This window comes from Chiloscyllium punctatum, chromosome 7, assembly GCF_047496795.1.
Source record: "Chiloscyllium punctatum isolate Juve2018m chromosome 7, sChiPun1.3, whole genome shotgun sequence".
NCBI classification, from domain to species: Eukaryota; Metazoa; Chordata; class Chondrichthyes; order Orectolobiformes; family Hemiscylliidae; genus Chiloscyllium; species Chiloscyllium punctatum.
The window spans coordinates 78,899,766-78,922,096 of NC_092745.1; the positions used below are offsets into that span (position 1 = coordinate 78,899,766).

The following is a 22,331-nucleotide window of genomic DNA, read 5'->3' on the forward strand; positions in this document are numbered from 1 at the left end:
TTTTCAGATTCTGTAAGTAGATTCTGTTGATCAGAGTATTAACATGGAGGTGCAACAGATTTTGGCTGCTTCCAGGACCTTTTAAAAGACACAACATATTTATAAATTCCTTTTGATTATATGAAACAGGGTCCTGAGTATTTACGTATGGAACTTCTAACACACAAACACATCACACTGTGGACCTGGTTGATGACCGTAAATTGGTTTCTGGTGAACCACTAGCACAGATTCATTTTAGAAATGATTTCCAAAAGCAGAATCATATCTAAAAGGAGGATATACTTTTGAGGCTATTAAGCATAAGCTATTTGAGTGTGAGCAGCTGCCACCAGCAGCAAATGATCAACAGGACGTATTTGATTTGGTTTGCTAATTGTTGGGATATTCAATTGACATGCCTGATATCACACCAGCACTGGAGTTCATGGATCACATTATTAATTTGTGTTCTTTTAGACTTGATGGCAACATCCTGTTAATGGAAAAAACCACTCATGGATTTACTGCATAGAAATAGCGTGAGATGCCTATTATTCAAATTTATGAGACATCGCCTCATTCCATGGTAATCAGAGGTAGGTTGGGTATCGCTCAGAGCCAAAAGTAATGTATAAGTAATGATTTGATGTGGATATTCACTTTATGAAGGATTGTTTCAATATGCTTTAACTGAATGAGCAGACAGCTCGGACCCGACTTATAAGATTATGAGAACAAGACTGATTTTGTGGCATGTAGGCTGTGAGAATTCCACCATGTAGACTGACTGAGAAAAGTATGTTTTTCATTAGTTTGGAAATCATTATTACATAATCTGAACAATGCTAAGAGTTACACTGGAAAAAATTTAAGATTATCAGCAGGGCCTGCAGTGTGATACATTTGTGTACTAGAAGCTCCATACATAAATACTCAAGACTCTGTTTTATGCAGGCAAAATAAATTTGTACATACATTGTACATTTTTCAAAACCAAAGAAGGGTCAAGGAGGCTGCCAAACTTCACCACATTGTTAGGACAGCACCCTGACTAACCTCTTTACTCAGAGTTGTTAGGTTTAAAATGTGCTGGCTGGGAGAGTAATGTAGGTAGAAACTGTAGGAGGTTTCAAAATATTGCTGGATATATGTTTGAAAGTGATGAATTTAGAGGGCTTGGAGATTTAGGCTGGAGAATGGGACTAGCTGGGTAGTTCTTTCAGGAGCCAGTACATACAAGGTGGGCTGAATGGCCTCATTCTGTATTGTAAATTGAGATTTAAGAATTATGACTTCCAATTCAAACTGACAGTTAACAGTTCTTGCTGCATCTCCATACCAATAATGGCCTAACCAAATCAGAACCCTTTTCCTAGTCTGTATAAAATGGTGTTTCTTTTTCCTCCCTTAAGTATGTTTCTTGTATCTTCTGATGAAAGCAAGATGAAAAGCTTCAAATTCCTCTTAGCTATGTTTAAATTTTAATATACTAGGCAGGTTCATTTTTGGTGATATTAAGCCTTCCTTCATCACTCTAATATGCATCTTACACAATTTAAAATGTGGCATTAGCACATGGGGTTTTGGTCTAAAAAAACAAGAGAACTCATTTTAGTGAAAATGATTACTTCTAACTCCAAAGTTAGAAATTAAATAACAACAAAAACATAAAAGAATTGGCAACAACTTAGCATACCTAAGATCCAGATGAATCAGGAACTCCAATGTGCAAAGTTCTAAAGAAACAGAACTAAGCTTGTTGAAACCAAGATTTACATCCGTGACAGTGGCCTTAAATTCTGAAATCCTGTATGGCAAGACAACATTCAATAATACTATTGACATCTTAGTATCTTCTTCAAAAACACATGTTTGACTAGTATGTCACATATAATTTTTATAGCACAAAATAGAATTAGAGTCTTCTTTCCTTTCTGACCCTACCAACATTGCTAAATTTTAAATCCATAGCCGTCGCTGTAGAGTGTCGTTAGCATAACATTCTTTTGCAATGCTATTTTGAAGCTCTAAAACTAAATAGTTTCCCTGATTCTGAGCTTTATTAAAATGGAAACCAACCACTTGTTGCAATATTTTATAAAAATCGGCATTTTTGAGAAAACAAAAATTAAAATTGAAGGTAGTGATTGCATGTCACACTGGAAAATATGTGAAGTTGTTTTCTTTGGCAAGAAACATGAAAAAGCAGAGTTTCACTTACATAGAGAACAACTGCAGAATTCCAAGGTGCAAAGAGATTTAAGTGCTCTAATGCAATAATGTACAAGTGCAGCACATAATTAAGAAGGCTAATCACATGGTATCCTTTGATATGAGAGGTACTCGACACAAAAGAAAGGATGTTATAACTCAGCTAACCAAGGGATTGATGGTGACTCCATCTCAAATGCTACATGCAGTCTTGACCTCCTAAGGAAGGATACAAGTGCAATAGTGGCAATTCAGAAAAGGTTTACTGGGGTGATTTACTAGAATGAGTAGGTGATCTCCTCAGGATAGGTTATTTCCACTGGATTTTAGAAAAACAAAAGATGACTTGATTAAAGTTTATAACATCCTGAAGGGTCTTGAGAAGGTGAACATGTAAAAGATGTTTCTTCTTGTGGATCAGTCCACAACTAGGGAACACTTAAATTGTGTGTGTGTACGTGTGCATGCGCACACGCACGTGAGAGATGGGGATATTTTGTTTCCTCCGAGGGTTGTGCAACTTCGGAACTTTGTCTCAGAGGAGATGGGGTTACTCAACATTTTTAAGGCACAGGCAGATGAATTCTTGTTCAGTGAAGAAATCAAAAGAAATAGAAGGCAATTGGGAATGCCAAGTTTGAAACACAAACAGATCAGCCATGATCTTATCAAGTGACAGAACAAGCCAAAGGGGCTAAATTCTACTTCTGCTCCTATTTCATATCTTTGTTATCCATGGACATTTTCAATATTTAAAGTGAAATTGAGTGTTGAGGAATTAACTTGAAAGTGTTGTCCAATCTGAAAGGAGGGAGAACAGTGGAATAAATATTACATAACATGCCTTAGATGATAATGGCATTAACACATGAACAACCTTACCCATCCTATTACTGAAATAATTTTTTAAGCAATTTGTTCTTGGAATTTTACTCATGTGCTACCTCATTTACTCATTTTCTCCAATATGAGTGTGGCTTTTACTTTATTCTTCAACCTTTTTGAAGTGGCTAATATTCATGTGCAGCTGTTCAACTGCTAATGGGGACATCAACGTTGAGTTGGATCTGTTCTCACTCAATGTCTGCATACACAGGGTTTTCATTTCTTATACAATGATCTGCACTCAAATCCTAAACCTCCTTACCTAAAGAGTGATATGAATGTGAAACTTGCTACCACAGGTAACAGTTGAATTGATTGGTATAAATGCACTTACTGGAAAACAAGACAAGCATTTGAGGGAGAAGAAAGTAGACTCTTATAATGGTAGATTTAGATGAGAAAAAGAGAAAAGAAAACGCAACCAGAGCATCTGGCAGATTGTTTGGGCTGAAAAGCCTGTTTCTGTGCCACATATACATTTTCCAATTTCAACTCTAATTCAGCAATCCTGTGGTAAGCCATGAAGCTTCTAGCACTACACATTCTAAGGTAAGTTAAGTACCAAGCAATAACTCCTTCAATGGATGGACTGGATGGACTCATTCAGCAAAAGGGGACTGGAAATATGCTCATTAAACCAGATTTTCCTCTGTGGCCCATTGTTTTAAGGAACTCTAATATATGCATAATCATTCAGAAATAAATTTTTACTTACAGTATTTATTTTAAAAGAATGGGCTGCATGTGAATATAATTAGCTTATTTTAAATGCTCTTCTGTAGATGAAAAGTATTTTTAAAATCTAAATTAATGCAATATCCAAAAAAAAGTTGAGACTAAGTGCATCAAAACGCCTTTTTAAACTCTGCTAACCTACCACTTAATACTCTACACTCACACTAAGAAAAAAAAAATCACATTGCTCAAGGCTTTTAAGATATACCGAGAAGGCACTCCAGTAAGTAAGTTTTTACTCAAGTTCACAGTTGTGATGGGAACTCCATCAGCGGCATCAAACACTGCATCAGGAACAATGGTCGCTTTCCTGTCACTAAACAAAGGAAAACAAAATGTTTAGTTTACTTTGAAATTTAAGTTGAGGGGAAAAATTCTAAATCTACTTACTAAAATATATACTTTAAAGTAATTATATACAATGCTAACTTCATGTGCATGATTCTTTAACTTATGAGGTAAAGTTTTCTATTGAAGCAGCCAAACTGTCAAAGCATAATTTATGTTCCCAAACACCAAAGAAGATTTATTAAGAATGATTGAAAGGTGTAAAGTGGTGGCACAACTTAGGTGCAGTACAACTCAGCATTTGAACCACTTTTATTTCAAATAAAATCTCATGTATTAGCAATTTGTTTTTGTGGTATACTGATACAGCTGTTTGCCTATTGTTTGAATTTGTTGAAAGCTTGGGAGTTTGTTGCTCAATGTTTTCTGAATGTCTTATTGTTTTGAAAGCTGACTGTGTTCATTGAAAGTTCTTGTTAGTACACATCTCAGGATTTGGAAAATATTGATAAGTTATATTTTCTCCATCACCACAGGATATGAGTTAGTTCACATTTATCTTCTATGTATTAATATCCAACCTCAGCCACGTGATTGCCAGAGGACATAGATGGAGAGTTACAATGGCTTTGCTAATATATAGTCCATGGTTACTTCAAAAATAGCACTGTGGAGGTGACAGCATAGTGGTATTGTTGTTGGAGTAGTAATTCACAGTAGATGGTGGAATTTGAAATCCAAAAATAAAATCTGGAATTAAAAGTCTAATTTTTTTTAAAAAACATGATTGTTCTAAAATCTGATCTAGTTCGTTAACGTCATTAATAGAACATAGAACATTACAGTGCAGTACAGGCCCTTCGACCCTCAATGTTGCGCCAACCTGTGGAACCAATCTGAAGCCCAACTATCCTACACTATTCCATTTTCATCCATATGTTCATCCAATGATCATTTAAATGGCCTTAAAGTTGGTGAGTCTACTACTTTTGCAGGCAGGGCATTCTATGCCCTACTTCTCCATTAATAAAGAAACTACCTCTGACATCTGTCCTATACCTATCACCCCTCAATTTAAAGCTATGTCCCCTTGTGCTTGCCATCGCCATCACAGGAAAAAGGCTGTCACTGTCCAACCTATCTAACCGTCTGCTTATCTTTTGTCTCGTTTAAGTCACCGCTCAACCTTCTCTCTAATGAAAACAGCCTCAAGTCCCACAGCCTTTCCTCATAAGACTTTCCCTCCAAAGAGGTAACATCCTAGTAAATCTCCTCTGAACCTTTGCTAAAGCTTCCACATCCTTCCTATAATGCGGTGACCAGAACTGTATACAATACTCCAAATGCAGCCGGACCAGAGTTTTGTACAGCTGCAGCGTGACCTCATGGCTCCGAAACTCAATTCCTCCACCAATAAAAGCTAATACATTGTATGCCTACTTCACAACCGTAGTCAATTTGGGTGGCAACTTTCAGGGATCTACATATATGGACACCGAGATCTCACTGCTCATCTACACAAACACGAATCTTACCATTAGCCGAATACTCTTTATTCCTGTTGCTCCTTCCAAAGTGAATCATCTCATACATTTTTGCATTAAACTTCATTTGCCACCTCTCAGGGCAGCTCTGCAGCTTATCTACATCTGTCTGTAACTTATGTTAGGATGAGACGTGAAGGCTCAGTTAGGGCGCTTGAGAGTTACACGTTAGCCAGGAAAGACCTAAAGAGAAAGCTAAGAAGAGCCAGGAGTGGACATGAGAAGTCATTGGCAGATAGGACCAAGGAAAACACTAAAGCTTTCTATAGGTTTATCACGAATAAAAGAGTGACAAAAGTAAGATTAGGGCCAATCAAGGACAGTAGTGGGAAGTTGTGCGTGGAGTCTGAGGAGATAGGAGCAGCACTAAATGAATATTTTTCATCAGTATTCACACTGGAAAAGACAATGTTGATTAGGAGTATATTGATATACCGGTTACTAGACTGGATGGGATTGAGGTTCACAAGGAGGGGGTGTTAGCAATTCTGGCAAGTGTGAAAATAGATAAGTTCGATGGGCCGGATGGGATTTATTCTAGGATCCTCTGGGAAGCAAGGGAGGAGATCGCAGAGCCTTTTGGCCATGATCTTTATGTCATCATTGTCTACAGGAATACAGCCAGAAAGCTGGAAGGCAGCAAATGTTGTCCCCATGTTCAAGAAAGGGAGAAGGGGCAATCTTGGTAATTATAAACCAGTGAGTCTTAGTTTGGTTGTGGGTAAAGTGTTGAAAAAGGTTATAAGAGATATGATTTATGATCATCTAGAGAGGAATAAGTTGATTAGGGATAGTCAACATGGTTTTATAAAGGGTAGGTCTTGTCTCACAAACTTTAGAGTTCCTTTGTGACCAAACAGGTGGATGAGGGTAAAGTGATTGATGTGGTGTATATGGATGTCGGTAAGGTGTTTGATAAGGCTCCCCATGGTTGCCTATTGCACAAAATACAGAGGCATGGAGTTGAGGGTGATTTAGAGGTTTGGATCAGAAATTGGCTAGCTGAAAGAAGACATGGTGGTGGTCGATGGAAAATATTCAGCCTGGAGTTCAGTTACTAGTGGTGTACCACAAGGATCTATTTTTGGGCCACTGCTTTTTGTCATTTTTATAAATGACCTGGATAAGGGCATAGAAGGATGGGTTAGTAAGTTTGTGGATGAAACTAAAGTCGGTAGAGTTGTGGATAGTGCTGAAGAACGTTGTAGGTTACAGACAGATGTAGATAAACTGCAGAGCTGCCGAGAGGTGGCAAATGAAGTTTAATGCAGAAAAGTGAGAGATGATTCACTTTGGAAGGAGCAACTGGAATAAAGAGTATTCAGCTAATGGTAGCAACTTAGGGTTGGCTATTACCAGCAATAGAATATCTTCTACCATAATTTGTAACTTCATGGCCAGGAATATGCCCAACTCTATTATGACCATTCAAGCCAGGAGATCACCCTTCTTTAGTAAAGAATGCAGGAGGACAAACCCAGGAGAAGCATCAGACATACCTAAAAACGAGTCATCAACCTGGTGAAGCTACAACACAAAACTGCTTGCACACCAAACGGCATAAGCAGGAAGTGACAGTGTTAACTGGTCTGCAATTCTGTCACATCCAGTTGAGAGAAGTGGTGGTAAACAACTCACTGAAGGAGGTGGTTCCAAACTATCTTCATCCTCAAATCATTGCAGAACCAGCACATCATTGCAAAAAACAAGACTAAAGCATGTACTCCAATCTTCAGCCAGAAGTGCCAAGCAGCTGATGTACCTTTGCCTCCTCCAGACATCCCCAACATCGTAAACAACAGTCTTCAGCCAATACCATGATTGGGAAATGGCTGAAGGCACTTAATTGTACAAAGTTTATGGGCTTCAACATTTCAGCAATAACACTAAAGGCAACAAAGGACTGAAGACTGAAGGAAATAGAAATTAAGGCAAGGAAGAAAATGTGTGTGTTAATGACAAGTGTCAGGTAGAAAATAGAGAACCAAGAGGAATATCAAAGTTTCAGAGGGGAGGTGAAAAAGCATAGAAAAGTTGCAAAAAGGACTTACGGGAAAATACAGGCAGCTAACATAAAAAGGTATCCCAAAATTTTTGGCCATGTAAATAGCAAAAGGATGTTAAAGAGAGTGGGATCTATACAGAAAAAAAGGAAGGATGTACATCTGAGGGCAAGGGGCATGAATGAGGTGTTAAACGAATATTTTGCATCTGTCTTTACCAAAACAGAGAGAGAGGCCACCCAGGCCATGGTGACAGAAAGGAACTCAAGACACTAGAAGGCCTCAAAATCGATAGAGAATATGATGGATAGAAAAGTTGGATAGGATATTGATACTTGACAAGTCAACTTATTGGTAAGTTGACAAGGCACTGGGACTGGATGAGATGCATCCAAGGATTTTGAAGGAAGAAAGTGGATTTGCAGGGACAACCATTAAGTCTTCCCTAGACTCTGGGGAGGTGCCAGAAGACTTTAAAATTGCAAACATTGTGGCCTGATTCAAGAAAGGTTAATGATAAACCCAGTAATTACAGATTGGCCAGTTTAACTTCAGTGAGTGGGGAAACTTCCACAGACAATTATTCAGAATAGAATTAGTAGTTAATGGCAAAAGGTGGGTTGATTACAACCAAACAAATAAAGTCAGCATGGATTTCTGAAAGGGAAATCTTGTTTAACCAACTTGCTGGCTTAGTTTGAAGAGAGAAAAGAAAGGCTCAATGACAGAATCATTATTAACATGGTGAACATGGACCTGTAGAAGCCATTTGATAGTGTCACACATGCTACAAAGTCATAGAAATAAAAGTGTGTCGGTAGTAATATGGGTACAAAATTGGTTGAATGACAGGAAACAGAGTAATGGTCAATGGATATTTTTCAGGCTGGAGCAAGGTTTGAAGTGGAATTTCCTAGGGATCAATATTGGGATCCCTAGTTTTCCTTATATATATTAATGATCTCGGACTTAGTGTGCAGGGGACAAAGTTTGCAGATGTCACAAACTTAGAGGAACTATAAACTGTGAGGAGGACAAAGGAGAATTCCAGAAGGACACAGACAAGTTGGAGTCGGCAGATAGGTGGCAGAAGTGAGAGTTGACACATTTTGGTTGAAAAAACATTGAAAGACAATACAAAATAGGGGCACAATTCTACAGGAGTTGTGGGAGCAGAGGGACTTAGGCATATGTTTGCACAGATCATTGGCAGGACAGGTAGAGAAAGCATTAAGCAAAGCAAATAGTACTCTTGTTTTTATTAATAGGTACATCGAGTACAAGAGCAAAGAATAATGTTCAGCTTGTATAGGACTTTTGTTAGATCTTAGCTGGAATAGTGTGTGCTACGAAGAAATATGATTGAGGTTTACAAAATGATCAATGGGCTGGATAAAGTAGATAGGGAGAAACTATTCTCGCTCATAAAAAGGTACAAGAACAAAGAGGGTGTAAATTTAAAGTGATCTGTAAAAGAAGAAAAGCTGAAGTGAGGAAAAACATTTTCACTGAGTAGTTAGGACAGTAAAGCATTGGCTGGAAATGTGGCGGAGGCAGGTTTAGCTGATGTGCTCAAGAGGGCATTGGATGATTACTTGGATAAAAATAATATGTAATGATTCAAGGAAAAAGCTAGAGTTTGGTACTAGGCATGATGGTCATTTAATGAGCCAGTACATTGCACAACGGAAACAGAATAAACAGGCACTTCTGCCAGTCATTGTGAAGAATTACTGTGGAAATTCCAGAAACAATTTTTAAATATTTGGATTCACTTCAAGAACTCCTTTGATCCAGTACATAGAACATAGAAAAGTTCAGCACAGAACTGGCCTTTTGGCCCATGAAGTTTTGCCGAGGATTATTCCTAACCTAAAATAAAATAACCTAACCTATGCACCCCTCAATTCACTGCTATCCATGTGCATGTCCAGCAGCCGCTTAAATGTCCCTAACGACTCTGCTTCCACCACCACCACTGGCAATGCATTCCATGCATTCACAACTCTGTGTAAAGAGTCTACCTCTGAGGTCTCCTCTGTACGTTCCCCCTAATATCTTAAAACTATGACCCCTCATGCCAGTCAATCCTGCCTTGGGGAAAAAGACTCTGGCTATTGACTCTATCCATGCCTCTCATTACCTTGTATACCACGATCAGGTCGCCTCTCTTCCTCTTTCTCTCCAGAGAGAAAAGTCAGTGCTTAGTCAACCTCTCTTTGTAAGACAAGCCCTCCGGTCCAGGCAGCATCATGGTAAACCTTTTTTTCATCCTCTCCAAAGCCTCCGTATCTTTCCTATAATAGGGCAACCAGAACTGGACACAATATTCCAAGCGCGGTCTCACCAGGGTCTTCTAGAGCTGCAGTAAAACCTGGCGACTCTTAAACTCGATCCCCCTGTTAATGAAAGCCAAACCACCATATGCTTTCTTAACAACCCTATCCACTTGGGTGGCAACTTTGAGGGATCTATGCACTTGAACATCAAGGTCTCTCTGTTCCTCCACACTGCCAAGAATCCTGTTTTTAATCCTACATTCAGCATTCAAGTTCGACCTTCCAAAATGCATCACTTCGCATTTGTCCAGGTTGAACTCCATCTGCCATTTCTCAGTCCAGCTCAGCATCCTGTCTATGTCGGGCTGCAGCCTGCAACAGCCCTCGATACTATCAACGGCACCTTCAACGTTTATGTCATTGGTAAATTTACTAACCCACCCCTCAACCTCCTCATCCAAGTCATTTATAAACACTACAAAGAATAGAAGCCCAAGAACAGAGTCCTGAGGGACACCACTCACCACTGACTTCCTCGCAGAATACTTTCCATCTACAATCACTCTCTGCCTTCTGTCAGCCAACCAATTCTGAATCCAGACAGCCAAATCTCCCTGTATCCCATACCTCCTGACTTTATGAATGAACCTACTATGGGGAACCTTATCAAATGCCTTGCTGAAGTCTATATACACCACATCAAATGCTCGACCTTCATTGACCTGTCTTGTCGACTCCTCAAAGAACTCAATAAGATTTGTGAGGCATGACCTGCCTCTCACAAAGCCATGCTGACTGCCTTTAATCACACAATGCTTTTCCAAATAGTTATAAATCCTATCCCTCAGAATTATTTCCAAAACCTTGCAGACCACAGACATAAGACTGACTAATCTGTAATTGCCAGGAATTTCCCTATTTCCCCTCTTGAAAAGAGGGGCAACATTCACCTCCCTCCAATCCACCGGTACGACTCCCGTGGAGAGTGAGAATGCTAAGATCTTCGCCAGTGACTTAGCAACCTCTTTTCTCACTTCCCGGAGCAACCTAGGATAAATCTGGTATGGCCCTGGGGACTTATCAATCTTAATGTTTGCTGAAATTTCCAGCACATCAACTTCATCAATCTTGATCTGTTCTAGCTCGTTTCCCAGCTTCTCAAAGTTCTCATTCACAAGGTCCCTTTCCTTACTAAAAACCGAAGGGGGTGGTATGGTGGCTTAGTGGTTAGCACTGCTGCCTCACAGCGCCAGGGACCCAGATTCAACCCCAGCCTTGGTCGACTGTCTGTGTGGAGTTTGCACATTCTCCAGTGGCTGCAAGGGTTTCCTCCAGGTGCTTCGGTTTCCTCCCACAGTCCAAAGATGTGCAGGTCAGGTGAATTGGCCATTCTAAATTGCCCATGGTGTTAGGTGCATTAGTCAGAGGGAAATGGGTCTGGATGGGTTGCTCTTCGGTGGGACGGTGCAGATTTGTTGAGCTGAAGGGTCTGTTTCGGGAATCTAATCAATCTACTCTCAAAAAAACTCATTTAGGGCTTCCCCTATTCGCTCAGACTCCATGCACAAGTTCCCTACGCTATCCCTGATCAGCCCTACCTTCTCCCTGATCATTCTCTTATTCCTCATGTATGAGTAAAATGTCTTTGGGTGCTCCCCAATCCTTCCTGCCAAGCGTCTTTCGTGCCCTCTCCTGGCTCTCCTCAGTCCATTTCTGAGCTCTTTTCTAGTAAGCCTGTAATCCTCTAAAGTTGTGCTAGATCCTTGCTTCCTCCACCTTACGTAAGCTGCCTTCTTCCTTTTGACAAGAAGCTCCTCTGTTCTCGTCATCCAAGACTCCTTAATCTTACCCCTTCTTGCTTGTCTCAGAGGGACGAATTTGTGCATCACTCACAACAATTGCTCCTTAAACAAACAGTCTCCACATGTCTGTTGTGCCCTTCCTGTGGAAGAATTGTTCCCAATCTGTACTTCCCAACTCCTGTCTGATAGCATCATAATTTCCTTTTCCCCAATTAAATATCTTCCCTTGGTAACTGCTCCTTTCCCTCTCCAAGGCTATGGTAAATGTGAGGCAGTTGTGATCACTGTCACCGTCACCGTCACCAAAATGTTCTCCCACCGCGAGATCTGACACCAGTCCGGGCTCATTGCTGAGCACCAAATCCAAAATGGTCTCTCCCCTCGCCAGCCTGTCTACATACTGAATAAGGAAAACCTCCTGAACACACTTGACAAAAACGGTTCCATCCAGACCATCTGCACAAAAGAGGTTCCAGACAATGATTATTATCTTTGATATTTTTACTAAATTTTTGTGATCAAAATTAGAATCATTCATTGTCAATACAGGCTACATACACTAAAGTCTAATCAGTTACAGGGTGTGTATTCTGAGAAAGAATCGCAGTAAGGGATTTTTGCAAATGGCAAAAAAATAGCCAACTTATTAGCAATGTGCACATTTGCTACAAGATAACTGATGAGTGAACATTGGAATTACTGTTGTTAAAAAGGTGTACAGTAAGTACTGCATCGATAAATGAATTTACAAAAGATTGGCATGCAAAAAGTGGGACTTTGCTGTATACATCAGATCTAATAGACACCTGCAATGTAAACTGCTATTTACTTTTATTGATAGTGGCATGAATTTCATCTGTAGGAGTGTATTTCTGTTACATAATTTCTTACACCAGACAGCCTTATGACCTGAGTTACTACAGGATGCATGTTTCGGTAACAAAAAGATAATATGTCATTCCACTGAGCTACTTCAATGCCCTTTGAATTAATTGTTAATGAAAGAAAACAATGTAATTCCAAATTTCAAAAGTTCTATATTATAACTGCAGTTGTTCAAATTTAATGAGTGGAAATCTCAACAAAATTTGAAGAAAAAATACTACAGTCACCATTTCAGTCCAGGAACCTCTTTTTGGAAACAACAGTTGTTTGGAAAATGTTTGAGCAGACTCAAGCATCTCATGGATTGCCACAACAAATCAAATTGATGTGTACTCAGTAAAGAAAATGACATTTACCTCATTTGTGCTTTAGAGCACAGTATTTTTGGGAGTAGAGTTTTAGAGCAAACACAGCTTAAGTACAGTACCAAAATATTAAAAGCCAGTACAAAAATTGTATTCGTAGAACAGAAACACAGAAGGTACATTACTTGGATAAGCAAAGCCAATTTTATTACTGCTTTATGCTTTTTGGTAAACCTTAATATCGATGTGTATTCCAGTTCACAAACTTGTGGAGAAAGTGAGGACTGCAGATGCTGGAAATCAGAGCTGAAAATGTGTTGCTGGAAAGGCGCAGCAGGTCAGGCAGCATCCAAGGAGCAGGAGAATCGACGTTTCGGGCATGACTTGCGCCCACACCTCCCCCCTTACTTCCCTCCAAGGCCCCAAGGGATCCTTCCATATCCGCCACAAATTCACCTGCACCTCCACACACATCATTTATTGCATCCGCTGCACCCGATGTGGCCTCCTCTATATTGGAGAGACAGGCCGCCTACTTGCGGAACGTTTCAGAGAACACCTCTGGGACACCTGGACCAACCAACCCAACCACCCCGTGGCTCAACACTTCAACTCCCCCTCCAACTCCACCAAGGACATGCAGGACCTTGGACTCCTCCATCACCAGACCATAGCAACACGACGGTTGGAGGAAGAACGCCTCATCTTCCGCCTAGGAACCCTCCAACCACAAGGGATGAACTCAGATTTCTCCAGTTTCCTCATTTCCCCTCCCCCACCTTGTCTCAGTCAAATCCCTCAAACTCAGCACCGCCTTCCTAACCTGCAATCTTCTTCCTGACCTCTCCGCCCCCACCCCCACTCCAGCCTATCACCCTCACCTTGACCTCTTCCACCTATCGCATTTCCAACTCCCCTCCCCCAAGTCCCTCCTCCCTACCTTTTATCTTAGCCTGCTGGACACACTTTCCTCATTCCTGAAGAAGGGCTCATGCCTGAAACGTCGATTCTCCTGCTCCTTGGATGTTGCCTGACCTGCTGCACTTTTCCAGCAACACATTTTCAGTTCACAAACTTGTGCTTAGATATTCTGACATCATCCAATAAGCCAACAAGTTCTGAAGTTTCATGGACTGAAACAACCACAATGTACCATACTTAATTCAAAACTTTCTCATGTAAATATTATAATAACATGAAACAATTGTTTGAAATAATACAACAATGCTTGTAAGTTGATCAATTAAATAAATGTGCTTTTTGTCCTGAGAGACCAGCTGTCAACTGGTCTAACAAAAGATGCACAGTGTTCATGGAACAAACCGATGAACAAGATTAAAAATATTTTTTTAAAAATCAATATTGCCAAATGTTGCTCAATTCAAAATTGCTCACTGAAGTACCTGTATTCTAACAGTTTCTGTGTTCCTAAGACATACATATTGATCATAGATTCACTGGGGAGAGTCATAGCTGTTGCTGAAGCACTGTTATCTTGGCCAGTTGTATCTTCTAGACAAAAACACACATCAGGTCATTTTTTTTTGTATCACAAGTATTTTTCTGAATGAAAAATAAGTTTGCCTCTTTTCACATGTTTTTATGCTCTATCTGCTGCTCATCACTCTCAGAATAAATTGTCAACTCAGTCAAAACTGGACTTCATCACAAATACAGTATATAGAATACGGAAGTAAAATACTAATAGCCTCATGCATAATTTTATCTGTAAAGTTTTGGTATTCTTGTATGCTACACCTCTTCAACGTCAACATTTGTTTGTTGAGATGCACAGACTAACAATCTCTCAGCATTAAGAATATATTGCAATTTATACTAATTGGATTAGAAGTGGATGATATCACCCCTTGGCCCACTCAAGTTTATTGGTAATAGTTTTCCTCACTGACTTAATTTATATCCTTTTGTTGCTGTCTGCTTCCATCTATACAATTTACTGTATCTCCTAAATTAGTGTCATCTGCAAACTCCTACTCTTTCATTCAGATTATTACTATATAATGGTGAAAAGTTTAATACCAAACACTGATCCCTGGACAACACTACTTCTCACATCACATAAATTAGTTTTCCACATTCTAGTACTGTGGAAGTTTAGAGATGTACTGTCAGCCACTTAGGCTACTTTGGTTATGCAGATGTAACAAGTAAAAATGTCATTCCATTTGATGTTTTAGTTCGCAATAACTTGCATACTGGCCATGATTTGGAGGAAGAGTGTTGTACTGGGACGGACTAAGTTAAAAATCACAACACCACGTTATAGTCCAACCAGTTTATTTGGAGGCACTCCTGTGTGGTTTTTAGCTTTACATACTGGCAGAATTTCAGAAGTGCAATCCAGAGAAGAGAATACCAGGGCTGGCTTCAGCAGTCCAGTGGAAACTGCTGAGAAGTCACTGACCAAGGTGTACAAGGCCTCCACCTACCAGCGCTCAAAGACACTTTGCTCAAGCAAACCAAGCATGCTTAATTCAGCTCTAGGCACAGCAGAGGTAGGTGAACATGGTCATCAGAAGAGCATCAAATGATTTTAAAAGTGTCATCATCCAGTGATTCTGAAGTACAAGTTATGGTAGGGGAGACAAGTTGCAGCTGCCAACTGTGCAGTGAGTATAGGAAAGTCAGGCAGACAGAAAATTTACTCCAAGCCTCAATCACTTAATTCTAAAAGGCAGAATTATTTAATGAGCAAAGAACTGAAGTTTACATTTCTCATATCGAGCTGAATTTTGGGTCATGAATACAGAGGTGGCCAAGGCAGACCCCGAAGGAGATTTGAAAATGCGAAGTCCTGTCCAATTATGGGTGGCATGTGAGCTCCTCAGCCAGGCGGGAGCACAGGAAGTTTGGGTGGCTGACAGGCAAACCAGGAGAGGTGGGTGTTGCCACAGTAATTGGGATACCTAAAAGGGTATCTCTGAAGACTTAAAAATGCTTCAAAATATAATGTGGCCACAGTTATTGAAGTTATCATTCTACCACTGTCATTTTAATAGCTATTTCAGCAATACAGAGTTTTATATTTGTACCTTGTATTCTGCTTCTTAGGTACTTGAGAAGTTCTTGAGTTCCTCTCTGGGAAAAACAAATAAGATCAATAAGGGAGCACCAGAGAGAAACAAAAAAGATTGAAGACCACCATGTTAAAGTATTTTGGATGAGATCAACCTTAAAATACAAGCTACAACTAGCAAATATACAAAAACTTGCAAGGTCTGGCAAAATGAAATCAGTCTGAGAACAGACCACTCAGAAATGAGGGCAAATAAAACACCATAAACAAAAAACTTGCATTTATATAGCACCTTTCATAATCCCAAAACATTAAGTACTTTTGAAAACAACAACAACATAGGAAATGCACAGTAGGAAACAAGACAATTGGGAACTTTCTACATTGTACATTTTCTGTTTTCCAGACAAGGCACCAAGTTTGACCTGTTCAGCCCGGAGAAGCACATTGGTGCTATGCCAATGAAGGAAACTGCATGGATGAATACTCACTGTAACTAGAAAATATAGCAAGCTTGCTATGCCCAGGTCATTTGTGCAAAAAGAGACCTTAGAGCAACTTCTCACACTTTCAGATAATTTGAAACAAATAAAAAGAAAATAAATGCAGAAAAAGGCTTTTCTTAGATAAAATACAATTTAAATGCTTGAAACTTGCACCTTTAGCTCCACCTAAACCTTTTTGCTAAGTATGCATATTCTTCTTAAAATTTAACCATGAATAACTTCCCACAGTGTAAGAAAGCGAATGCAATGTTGTCTCTTAAAGAAAGCGAATGCAATGTTGTCTCTTATAAGAAAGCGAATGCAATGTTGTCTCTTATAAGAAAGCGAATGCAATGTTGTCTCTTATAAGAAAGCGAATGCAATGTTGTCTCTTATCTCAAGAGGGTTGGAATATAAAAGCAGAGATGTACTACTAAGACTTTATAAAGCTCTGGTTAGGCCCCATTTGGAGTACTGTGTCCAGTTTTGGTCCCCACACCTCAGGAAGGACATACTGGCACTGGAACGTGTCCAGCGGAGATTCACACGGATGATCCCTGGAATGACAGGTCTAGCTTATGAGGAACGGCTGAGGATACTGGGATTGTATTCGTTGGAGTTTAGAAGATTAAGGGGAGATCTAATAGAGACGTACAAAATAATACATGGCTTTGAAAAGGTGGATGCTAGAAAATTGTTTCTGTTAGGCGAGGAGACTAGGACCCGTGGACACAGCCTTAGAATTAGAGGGGGTCATTTCAGAACGGAAATGCGGAGACATTTCTTCAGCCAGAGAGTGGTGGGCCTGTGGAATTCATTGCCACGGAGTGCAGTGGAAGCCGGGACGCTAAATGTCTTCAAGGCCGAGATTGATAGGTTCTTGTTGTCTAGAGGAATTAAGGGCTACGGGGAGAACGCTGGCAAGTGGAGCTGAAATGCGCATCAGCCATGATTGAATGGCGGAGTGGACTCGATGGGCCGAATGGCCTTACTTCCACTCCTATGTCTTATGGTCTAACGGCTTTCACGGAACGGTTTTACTTAGAAAGTGTTAAGAGGAGATTTGATAGAGGGGTTAAAATTGAGTAGTTTAAGCAGAGTAGAAACAGAAAACTTGTCCCACTGGCAGGAGATTAGATTGTATGTAGATACAAGGTGAATGCAAAAGAACCAACAATGGGAAAAGGAAAAACCCTTTTTTAAAAACACTAGTTAGAATCGAAAATGCACCGCCTGAGTGTGTTGTGGAGGTAAAACTAATTATGGTTTTCAATAGATAATTGGAGTGAAGTGAAAATAAAATTGAAGAACTGCAGGGTAAGGCAGGGGAGTGGGCTAGCTAGTTTACTTTTATCTAAAGCCAGGTCAGAAACAAGGCCAATAGCCTCCCTTGTGTGCTGCATCAATTCTACGATTCTACGAAATATGATCAGATTATCTTTTTGTTCCTTAGTTGGTCTTACTGAGTGGTTTAGCAACCGTACCCAAGGAAATCAATAGAAGGCCTCAATTATATTATTTTGCAAGCAACACCTAAGAAATGCCAAGTGTCTTTTGGGAATGACTGCCAAGAAAACGTTAAATTAGAAAGTAAAAGTTAAGGAATTTAGCAAGTTATTAACAGAAAACACCCCAGACTGAACGTAAATGCTACAAAATACATTAAAATCTTTTACTATAAAATTGAAATCAGCTAATATATAGTGCCTGGTAGAAAACTGTATTACTCACATTAATAATATCCCTGCGAATAGAACGGAGTGGATTACCCTCCAGCAACAGAGACTTCAATTTAGGAAGATTTCCTAGAGCATAAGGCAAGCTACAAGGAAGTCACAAAGAGATTTAGTAAAGGACTAAAAGTATTCTGGAAACTTGCAAACTTGAAATAATTTCACTTTTGTTTTACACAAATGTGCTTTATCACATTTGATCTTAAACTATTAGTCAAAGGAGAGTTACTGTGCACAGCAAGAATCATGAAAAACAGCTATTGTATGCAGATACAAAGAAAACAAAGTGATTAAAAAAAGGAATAGGTTTCATTAATAACAGCTTGAGAGTTGATTACATTGCTCCAGCAAATAACAGCTGTAACAGCAAGCTGGATTATTAAACTGAAAAATTTATTTTACCTAGCAAGGAAGAGTACTAGACATGAGAAATATCAGTAAGTCAGGATTTAAATGAGTTACAATGGCACAAATAGCAGAGAAGACTCTACTGGTTAGGTGATTTACTCTTGGCCATATTTAGTTCTGGTTGCCTCATTGTAGGAAAGATATGGAAGCTTCAAAGAGGGTACAGAGGAGATTTACCAGGATGCTGCCTGGACTGGAGGGCATGTCTTATGAAAAAAGATTAAGGGAGCTTGGGCTTTTCTTACTGGAGCGAAGGAAGATGAGAGGTGACTTGATAGAGGTGTACAAGATGATGACAAACAGAGTGGATAACCAGAGACTTTTTTCCCACGGCTGAAATGGCTATCACAAGGGGGCATAATTTTAAAGGTGATTGAAGGGAGGTTTAGGGGAGGATGTCAGAGGTAGGTTCTTTACATAGAGAGCGGTGGGTGTGTGGAATGCACCGCCAGCAGTCGTAGTAGAGTCAGACATATTAGGGACACTTGGACAGGCACATAGATGATAATAAAATGAAGGGTATGTAGGTTAGTTTGATCTTAGAATAGGATAAAAGGTTGGCACAACATCACAGGTCGAAGGGCCTGCACTGTGCTGTACTGTTCTATGCCCTATACATATTATATTCCATTTTATACACCAGTATCTTTTATGACCTGTAAATGAGATTGGAAATATTCTGACAAATCCTAACCCTGAAGTGCCGTTTTTCTATGATTAACTAATATATTCAATAGGCTGAGTTGTTATTACATGACCCAATTTGATATGCAACCAATACAGGGACTAGGCTACCTTCAAAGCCAAATACCTAAAGTGACAACAGAGAGCACCAATTCATTGCACCCAGAATTTTGATTTTCTCCTTTAGTGGTAACAAATGATCATTAACCTAGTGCACTTTCCCCTTTGAACTTTCCTTTGTGAATAGGTGGGAAGTGGCATTCAGATAAATTGCAAACAATAGTTACAACCCTACAACGTATTAATTTACATACTTACAGAAGTACATTCTAGAGCCAACTAAAGATCACAATATGCTATACTTGGTAATCAGCAAGGAGGCAGGGATTAATCAATCTCTGGGTGACAAGTGATCATAACATAATAGAACTTCACACTCAGTTTGAAGCTGAATAAAATTTTTAAGCTGAATAAAAAGGTATTCCTATTGGTACAACAGCTAGCTAAAGTAAACATAGAAATTAGATTAAAAAGGTAGCATACTAGAGTTGCAGTAGGAGAATAAAGGAGATTTTTTTTAAAAAATAACTTTCCGCAAAGATTTACCCCAATGAGAGAGACAGAAGACTCCTTGAGAAGGATCAATGTCACAATAAGGAAATGAAGGACAGAATAAAATTGAAATAAACATTGCACAAGTCCAAAAAGACTGGTGATAGGGCAGAAGATTACTCAGATTTTAAGAACCAACAAAGAATGAAATACAATAAGGAACTGCATGAGACAAAACTAACTAGCAACAATGTGTCAGAATGTATATCTATATCTGACAACTATGATGAACTGAACTGTTTGAACATTTTGGGTGACCAAGTCCACACAGACTCTCCGAAGAGTATTAGATTAGATTGCTTACTGTGTGGAAACAGGCCCTTCGGCCCAACAAGTCCACACCGCCCCGCCGAAGCGCAACCCACCCATACCCCTACATTTACCCCTTACCTAACACTATGTGCAATTTAACATGGCCAATTCACCTAACCTGCACACCTTTGGACTGTGGGAGGAAACCGGAGCACCCAGAGGAAACCCACGCAGACCCGGGGAGAATGTGCAAACTCCACACTATCAGTTGCCAGAGGCTGGAATCGAACCCGGGTCCCTGGTGTTGTGAAGCAGCAGTGTTAACCGCTGAGCCACCATGCCACCCCCAAACATATCATGAAATGCATGACAGAGCAAGTTCAAATGGCCAAATGACCTGGTGTTGCTCCTAAATCCTGTTATGCCTTGATACATATAAAAGTATATTGTTCCAAATTAGAAACATCTACATTATTTGATTTGATTTATTTTAGCCACATGTACCTAAGTATAGTGAAAAGCTTTGTTTTGTGAACAATACAGGTAGGTCACAGCAAACAAGGACATATAGATCATGGGTGCTGAGATAGTGAGGCATAAAGGTTACAGATGCACAGGAGGTGTGTAAAGCAAGATTACTTAAGTTTAAAACTGCAAAACGTTAGAAAATGTTAGAAAAAGGTCTGTCATAGGGAGCTCGCAAACAGTTGCCCAGTGTTGGTGCCATCTTGAATTGAAGTAGATGACAGTAAAGTCAGCCTTTAAGAATGTGTACTACAGTTAAAAAAAAATTAGCATTTCGACATGTACCTGCTAATGTCATTATTTGTGAGGTCAAGACGTTCTAAGTCTTGAAGCATAAGAATTTCATCTGGTAGTGATTTCAATTTGTTGTCACGCAGCTCCAGCACAGTGATGGCACATAGATTTTTCAGGTGTTCTGAACCCAAATGCTCAATCTGGTTATTTCCTACATGTAGTTCCTAAAATGGAGTAATAACACAACTGTAGAGCTAAATACATTTACTGCAGCTTTCTAATATTAAAAGTTACAAGTTACATCAACATGCATGCAGATATTTCAATTCATTTATGTCATTATGTTCAACTGATATATTGAATTGCAGGTCTATTCTATATTCAGGCATGATATCATCCAAATAAGTTGCAGCTTTTAAAGATTCACAGGACACAACATTCTATCTTTTAAAGAGTATATTCTTCTAATAGAGATTAGAGTTCCAATAAAGATATTTAAAAATGATTGTAAAAGATTTCATTATCTCCTTCCCAAGCCTGAAAAAGTTGAAAGAGTTAAGGTTTTTTTCCAAAAAAAAACCCATTGTATAATTAACAAATATTACAGTAACCATAATAATGGAACGTGGGGCAAAAACATGCTACATTCCACCACCACCACTTAAAAGACAGATATACACACAAGTGCCTCCTCAATATTGGGATACAATAGATATAGAGTCACAGAGACGTATAGCACAGAAACAGACCCTTCGGTCAACTTCTCTATGCTGACCAGATATCCTAAATTAATCTTGTCTCATTTGCCGGCATTTGGCCCATACCCCTCGAAACCCTTCCTATTCACGTACCCATCCAGATACTTTTAAAATGCCACCTCCTCTGGCAGCTCATTCCATCAACGCATCACCCTCTGCATGAAACAGTTGTCCCTCAGGTCTCATTTAAGTCTCTCCCCTTTAAACTAGTTTTAGACTCCTCTACCCTGGGGAAAAGACCTTGGCTATTCAGACCTTTCCAGGTCACTCATGATTTTATAAATTTCTAAAAAAGTTAACCCTCAGCCTCCAGCACTCCAGGGAGGATAGCCTCAGTCTATTCCACCTCTGCCTATAGCTCAAACTTTCCAATCATGGCAACACCCTTATAATTTTTTTCTGAATCCTTTCAACTTTTACAGTATCTTTGTTATTGCAGAAAGACCGGAATTGAACACAGTAGTCCAAAAGCGGCCTAACCAACATCCTATACAGCCATAACATGACCTCTGAACTCATATACTCAACGCACTGAGCAATAAAGGCAAGCGTACTAAACACCTTCAATATCTTATCTAGCTGCGACTCCACTTTCAAGGAGCTCTGAACCTGCACTACAAGGTCTCTGTGTTTGGTAACATTCCACAGTACCCTGTCATTTAGTGTACAAGCCCTGCCCTGATT

General features: G+C 39.6%; 1 protein-coding gene across 2 annotated transcripts in view; it reads right to left on the bottom strand.

The window, feature by feature from the left end:
- The window catches only part of lrrc40 (leucine rich repeat containing 40), a 66,393-nt gene that overhangs the window by 13,868 nt on the left and 30,194 nt on the right, over window positions 1-22,331 (bottom strand). Inside the window, exons 7-12 of one of the 2 annotated variants that reach the window (XM_072574162.1) lie at window positions 20,941-21,113; window positions 18,173-18,263; window positions 15,973-16,018; window positions 14,323-14,428; window positions 4,022-4,129; window positions 1,679-1,789 (exon numbers count right to left, since the gene is read on the bottom strand). In XM_072574162.1, coding sequence (XP_072430263.1) covers window positions 1,679-1,789; window positions 4,022-4,129; window positions 14,323-14,428; window positions 15,973-16,018; window positions 18,173-18,263; window positions 20,941-21,113 — 635 coding nt within the window. Of the gene's footprint in view, window positions 1-1,678; window positions 1,790-4,021; window positions 4,130-14,322; window positions 14,432-15,972; window positions 16,019-18,172; window positions 18,264-20,940; window positions 21,114-22,331 lie in introns of both variants that reach the window. The other variant, XM_072574161.1, reaches the window with a different exon arrangement.